The sequence below is a fragment of the Wasmannia auropunctata genome, unplaced genomic scaffold, assembly GCF_000956235.1.
Source record: "Wasmannia auropunctata unplaced genomic scaffold, wasmannia.A_1.0 LD336097.1, whole genome shotgun sequence".
NCBI classification, from domain to species: Eukaryota; Metazoa; Arthropoda; class Insecta; order Hymenoptera; family Formicidae; genus Wasmannia; species Wasmannia auropunctata.
The window spans coordinates 1,063,605-1,071,426 of NW_012026793.1; the positions used below are offsets into that span (position 1 = coordinate 1,063,605).

A 7,822-nucleotide genomic window follows, 5' to 3' on the forward strand; every position below is an offset into this window, starting at 1 on the left:
TTTTTTGGCATTTTCGCGATTAGAAAAATACTCGACAAACAACATGCCTTGAGTATAAATAGCAGAGCTCCCGCCCGGAGTCTAGTCAGTCCTTTTCTCAGTTTTCTCAGAAAAGATCTCAGTATTCTCGGTTTCGGTCGCTCGCGTTGCTCCGTCGCACCGTTACCTTGCCGTTCGTTCGCCGCAAACTTGCGATCACGACAGTAACTGTTGTAATTCTCTTTTTTTGTTAGTTTTTTGTAATTGTCGAAATAAAAGTCTGTTCGCTCAATCCTCTCTCAATCTGTCGATCCAACCGTCCGCTTTCGCTTCCACCACGACGCAACATATTGATTTATATTTATATTACCTCAAAGTTCTTTTAACTATCTTAATAAAGAGCCAACTTCGCCATTTTTTTAAATATTTTAAATCCGCAAGCGGATGCAGTTTCCGAATCAATCGTACACGTTTATACCTCCATCCGATTCGTTTGTACAATTAAGGGAGTGATTGTATCGAATTTTCAATATAGGGATAAGAGTCATCTCTGCTATTTCAAATCAGCGGATACAAACGAAACGCAAGGTGGCACAAACTGGTACAAACGATCCCGAAACAGTACCCGCTGGCAGATTTAAAAGATCTTAAAAAATGGCGAAGTTGGCTGTTATCCCAATTTTTAAAATTTGGTACAATCACCCCTTTAAGGGAACAAACGAATTGAATGGAGTAGGTACAAACGTGTGGTACAAACGTGTACGATCGACCCAAAAACAGCACTCGCTTGCGGATTTGAAAAATCTCAAAGTAGGGTGCTAAGTTTTTTTAACCCTTTATAATTTTGAACCCCTTAAGGTACAAACGAAAAGAAATGATACAAACTAATACAAACCAAGCTTAATTTAATGCGCACTTGAAAACATTTTTTTCTTAAAGTCGGGTGCCAGGTTTACATAGGTTTATGTTTACCTAGTTGATTGCACAAAAACATTATAAGAAGTGTAACAATTAGATTTTTAATATGCTATTTTAGTAGATTAAACATTAATAACATAAAATTTATTTCTTATTTTTAATTTAATTTGAAAGGGTTGAAGAACGTAAACATAGTGGCTCAAAACGCGTCACTGGCCGAACTTGGTATGGATTCGATGATGGCAGTAGAAATTAAGCAGACATTGGAAAGAGAGTTTGATATTCTTTTAACGGCGCAAGACATTCGAAATCTTAATTTTGCTAAACTTAAACAAATGACAGATACAGCCGAGCAAAGGAAAACGCACAACATAAATAAAATTGATACAAATAATTTGGAAGGTTTGGACATCATGATTCAAATAATTAAGGATTCAGATTTAGTTTCAGATGTTCTTGTAGAACTTGCTACAGAGAAGGAGGATGGTAGAGATATTGTATTTCTCATACCAGGAGTTGAAGGATGTTCAAAAGTATATAAATCTATAGCATCAAAAATTAAATTTTTGCCAATATGTGTACAACATGGTATCCTTAATATACCTCAAAGTCATTCAGTGATGAAATCAGCTGCATATTTGCTGCCTGTATATAATTATAAATTATTTAGACTTTTAATTCTTATTTAATAAATATTATATCTAATAATTAAATTTTTTAATGTATTTAATAAATCTTTCGTATTACTACATATATACATACATTTATATTTATTTTCTTAGTATATATTGAAGAAATTAAAAGATCGAAGAGAATTTCTAATAGTGGGTTATTCATTTGGATCTTTAATTGCTATCGAATTAGCAAGATTATTAGAAGTTAATAATTTCTCAGGACGATTAATACTAATAGATGGAGCTCCTGATAAAATGAAATTTTGGCTTGAGCAATATACTTCATACACTTCGCCAGAAGAGATACAAAATACAATATTACTTAGCTTGTTGGAAATGTATACTGCAGTTAACAAGCAAATGGTTAGTAAATTATAGAATACACTTTGAATTTTATTTTAAAAATTATTTACGTAAATTTAATTTTATTATACATAAACTTAAATAAAATAAAGCATACATGTAAAGTAACTAACATTATAATGTGAATATTTGTTATGGCTTTATATTTGAATTTGAAATAGTAAAACAAAGTGTCTGTTTCTCGCAGTGGTCTTTAAGTATCGATAGGTTCTTTGAAAATGTAGCCAAAAACGGCTTTTACTTTATTTGTCATTCATAGTTTAAAAAATGCAAACCCCGAAATCGTAGCTGATCGTTTTTCCAAGATATTTCAAAATTACATTTTCTAATATTTGTAGACTATAAGTAATCATGAAATGTTTTATTGGATCATATACATATACGTATATAGTAATTATATAGTATAGTAATTTATATTATACACGAATTATTATGTAATATAGTAATTTATTTTATCATATACATATTATATTTTTACCTTATACATATATATAAACAGAATTACATACAGCCTTAATTAAATTAATATACCACTTTTAGCTTTAGCACCAGGACCAAACGTGGACATAGTGGTAGGATGATCCCATTTTTGTTTTGTTTTTGTTTTTTTAAATTTTATTATTTTTTATAATTATTGAATTTTTATTTTTTTATATAATTAAGGGTGTAATAATTTGTAATTATGTTCCGTTTAATTTTTAAAAATTAAAAATGAAAATAATTTTTACTTTTTCCAGTCTAAATATGCTGTGATTAAAGTGCAACAATTGCTTTTTTAAGTCTCGTTGTATATATAGTCTTCAATAATGTTTATTTTATACCGTTCCCAAAACTTTAAAAATTTTCTGTGAATTGATTCATCCGCTTGCTCTGATCATAAGCCCAGCCCATTAAAAATTGTCAGAGCAAGCTATGAATCAATTCACAGAGAATTTTTAAAGTTTTGTGAACGATATAAAATAAACATTATTGAAGACTACACATACAACGAACGTATTTTGGGAAAACGATCAACTACGATTTCAGGGTTTGCATTTTTTAAACCTGAATGATCACATATATAGCTGTAAAAGCCGTTTTTGGCTACATTTTCAATGTATCTGTCGACGCTTAAAGACCATTCTGTACACTCTCTCTCTCTCTCTCTCTCTCTCTCTCTGAGTGTTTTCGTGTAAAGTATAAGGATTTAAAGGTTAATATATAATATATTTATATATTAACCTTTAATTCGATCAGAACTTCAGATCTATTATTTTACAGTTCATTATAAAAAGATTAAATTATTGCTTTTATTTAATCTTATTTCATAATAAAATAATAACATTATTGTTGGGATTTTTTACTACAGAGGAGAGCACGTAATTTTAAATGAATATTCGGTCGAATGTTTGCATCAAAGAAATATAACTCATTACAAAAAATTGTTCTACATATAATCAATGTTAAGATAATTCAATGTAAGAAAATTCTATTAGCGTGTATCGGTTTTAATTATGACTGCTCATTAGGACTGCTCGCGCACAAATGAGCTCCTTTGTTCTTCCCTAATCCTTGCCGAGTCATTATACAAAACAGGCAAATACATACATATATAGAGTCCACTCGCATTCCTTCAAATCGCGCTTTACGCAATTAACGCTCGATACTGCCGCGCTGATTTTGAATTGAGATTACTTGTTATTTTCAACATGTATAATTCAACATATAATAATTATAAATATATTATATGGACATATATTTACAATAATTGTAAGTTCATTATTTTAATATAAAATGAGATTAAATAATAGCAATAATTCAAAAATCTTTCTATAATGAACCGTTAAATAATAAATCTGAAGTTTTGAGCAAGTTGTAAATAATTCAATAGTGTCATAAGACAATAAAAAATTATCATTCACTACGTAGAGATAGCTAAATTCCGTTTCTTACGATTTAAAACTTAGATTAACTGACTTCTGACTTTTGATCTATATTATTTTAATCCAACTAATTACTAATGGCTTATTGTAAAAAGTTAATTAAATATCAAAAATATAATAAATTCGAGTAAAGAAAAGTCGCTGATACCAACATCTTCTAAAGTGACATCCACTTATTTCTTGGAAACTAAACATTGCATTTTATTAACGCTGATAAAAATATATTTTGTTTAGTTAATTAAAAAGATAAAGATCTATAAATTTATATATTCATATATTTTTAAACTTGATTTTATAATCAGTTAAAAACAAATGCAACAATAACACTCTAATAATTTTTTTTGCAAATGTGTAGTTTAAATAAAGAATGAAATATATTCGAACTCCCTTCAATCAACAAAATTAACTAAAATGAAAGGGCTATAGGAGTTAACGCGGTAAACAGCATCCGCTTGCGGATTTAAAATATTAAAAAAAATGGCGTGCGCAATCAAAAACTAAATTAAATAAAAGCAAATTTTAATTATATAATTGCATAGTAGCTTGTTAAGATAAAATTATCTAGCTATTTCGTACGTTTCGACTGAACTTTCAGGCGAATACATAAGATGAAATAATGATGGTTCACAAGCTAAAATCTGCAGTTACGCAGTGGGACGAAGATAGTGTGAGAAGTCCCAAACCAGTTGATAAGCCAGATTAAGTATGCATTTCATAAAGTCTATGTAGTAATTCAGTAAGAATTCTAATTAACTAAACAATTTGAAATTAAAATCAGATAACTCACCCACTGTCGTAGAGATAAAATTTCGCCTCTCTGCATATAAATCGTCATCAAAATTAAACAACAATAAATAGTGTCATGGTCACAGTGATAAAAACGTATAATAATTTAAATAATTAAAATTAAATTGTATATGATAGAAAGCTCCGCACGTATGGTCTTTATACACTCACCCGCAAAAAAGCGGTACACTGAAAAATTAGGCATTTACCAAAGGATCCCGCACAAAACTAATGGGTTTTGGTTCCCGGTCAAATCGGCTGAAATTTTGATATGTTTTACTTTATGACATCCTGATCAAAAGTGTCCGTGAGCACGAAGTCAAAAAATGGACAGTTTTCGAGGAATCGGTGAATGTATTAAAAATACATTAAGAGGTTTCATAAGATTGAAGTATTATGATTGCAAACAATCCTTCTCAAGAGTGTCTAAATGTGTGTGTGTGTGTGTGTGTGTGTGTGTGCGCGTGCGCGTGTGCGTGTGCGTGTGCGTGTGCGTGTGCGTGTGCGTGTGCATGTGCGTGTGCGTGTGTGTGTGTGTGCGTGTGCGTGTGCGCATGGCTGGTGCACGGGCGTGCGTGTATATCACAGCAGAGATAAGGATCCTATGGCTCGTCACTTCCACATGCGCCACACACACACACACACACGCGCGCGCGCGCGCGCGCGCACACACAACACACACATTTTTAAACATTTTTTTAAATTATGATATCCGCCATTGAAAATGTAGACTTCGCAATTTGTCAATCTTACCGTATTTTAATAATTTCAAACCACTTAAAAACTGTTTGATAAATTGTCAATGATTTAAATCACAGTTTTTCCGCAATAAAAGGTTTAACAATAAATAACTTATTAATCATAATGGACACAAAAAATCTATTTTGAGGGTTGAAAGTCCTAACAACATATTTAATTTTGACTGCACGATCACTTCTTTAGCACGTCGCATTTCGAAGTTATAATATGACAAAGTATATAAAAATAGCCCTTCTTTGCAACTTTATCTGCAAATTTCTCAAAAGTGTGACGTGATAGAACAATTCTACAAGCGGATTCGGATTTAGCGTTCAAAAAACTGCGGAAAATGACTAGTTTGGTTATAGTATTCGAAAAAAGTCATTTTTTGATTGAACAGTGTTATCTCTCTTTTGATTTGCAAATTATGATTACATTTGTCCTGCAGTATGACAAAGTCCTCTAATCTTTGATTTAGCACAGTGCTGCACTAAATTTAACGGTTTAAAACTTCAAACATGAAAATTTTGCTACTGTCCAGAAACTTTTCGGGGGTAATGTAAATTTTACATACGAAATTTTGCGTTTATAACCCTTTTGTTTGTTTATTTGTCATTTGTTATTGTTTCATTTTTTTCATTTTTAGTTTTTTAAATAGTATAATTTGTAAAATTAACATAATGATATCGGCGATCTTTTCTTATTAACACGTTTGCTGCTCATCTGAAAGGACACACCATTTCTGGAAGCCAATCTCACAAAAACTTTTGTTTTCACATTCAAAGCCTGAATGGCTGGTTCGCTTTAATTAAACACACAGATTTATCATACGCTGATGCGTGATAAGCAGCAAACGTATTAACGAAAGAAAATATATAAATTGCAATTAATTAAAAATAACAGAATTTTTCTATTAAAAAAATTCAGAAAATTCAGAAATCTTTATTTTATTATTTAAATATGGACATTATTTTTAATGAAGCATATTTCTTATCAATTACATAAACTGCTAATTTGATAAACGTCTAATTGTATTTATTATTAGCTTGTATTGGAGCTGAATAAATGTAACGCATGGGAAGAGAAATTAAAAATATTTCATGCTTACTTTCCAAAGGAATTAAATAAATTAAGTATTGAAAATCAAAAACTTATATGTTCGACAATTTATAATAATGTAATTGCTATACGGGATTATAATATATCTTCATTACCACGCCTTAAGTCATCTATAACATTGTTAAGACCTACTCTTGCAATTACCTCTTTTATTGAAGAGGATTATGGTTTACGTAAGGTAAATTTAATTCAGATGGACATTTTTTAAATAAAGTACTGATAGTAAAATTTATTTTATAACAAGAGAATTTATTTTCAGGTTACCGAAGGTACAGTGCAAATTCAATATGTAGAAGGTACTCATATCACAATGATGGACAACGATAAAATTATATCGATTATTAATGAAGAATAGATAGAAAAACAATATGTTTAGACATTTGAATATTCTTACACACACACACACACACACACACACACACACACACACACACACACAACACGTGTATATGATATACAATGTACTATACACATCTGTGTACGTATATGTACTTTTTTAATATCTAAAAATATAGTATAATTTGTAAAAAAAAATACAAAATCAAACATTTTTATAATTTAAAATAAAATGCAGAAGTTATAAACAGATATACATATTAGGGCTGGTGATTTCCTTCGAAGGTTTCGAAAGATCGGCATTGAAATCTTCGAAATTCGAAGTTTCGAAACTTCGAAACTTCGATACTTTAAACTTTGAACCTTCGAAATTCAAAATTATACAATTATTAATTTAACACCTCTACCCATCCACCGATACACACACACACACACACACACACACACACACACATTGATATGGGCCATTCCACGTGAAACAAATCAGTCATCTCTCAGAAATTTTTTTAATTTTGCACAAAGGTAGTATTTTGGGAGATAGAATTTTATGCCAAAGGATTTTTTTCTTATTGCAAAATTAATCGAGATATAAACAATTAAAAATTAGACTACTTTATTTTTCAAAAATTCATAGCTCTGTTACTAATAATGCTAGCTAACTGCTTTTTTTTTTCAAAATACGCGAAAAATGTTCTAGTTTACGAGAAAAAAATGAAGATTCCAAAAATGTTTTGTTTTCCATTGTTTATTTAACAATAAACTTTTCAATAATTTTTTTAACCATCGGGGAGAGAGTCGAAAAATCTGAAAAAATATTTTTTATATACTTTCAGTTTTCCTATATCTTAGGAAAAAAACTCAAGAACGTGTTTTGCCTCGTTTTTGAGAAAAAAATTTTTTTAGTTCTTGATATGGGGAAAATCTGTCGACTCTCAGCGTGCGACTCTTATAAAAACAGCAAAACTTACAAAATATCTCTACCATACT

At 30.2% G+C, this 7,822-nt stretch overlaps 1 protein-coding gene across 1 annotated transcript in view; it reads left to right on the top strand.

Moving 5' to 3' along the window:
- Positions 1–6,854, top strand: part of LOC105462594 (fatty acid synthase-like) — a 13,376-nt gene extending 6,522 nt beyond the window's left edge. Inside the window, exons 2-5 of the mRNA XM_011709298.1 lie at positions 1,072–1,544; positions 1,680–1,934; positions 6,426–6,677; positions 6,759–6,854. Coding sequence (XP_011707600.1) covers positions 1,072–1,544; positions 1,680–1,934; positions 6,426–6,677; positions 6,759–6,854 — 1,076 coding nt within the window. The remainder of the gene's footprint in view (positions 1–1,071; positions 1,545–1,679; positions 1,935–6,425; positions 6,678–6,758) is intronic.
- Positions 6,855–7,822: the final 968 nt, after the last annotated feature.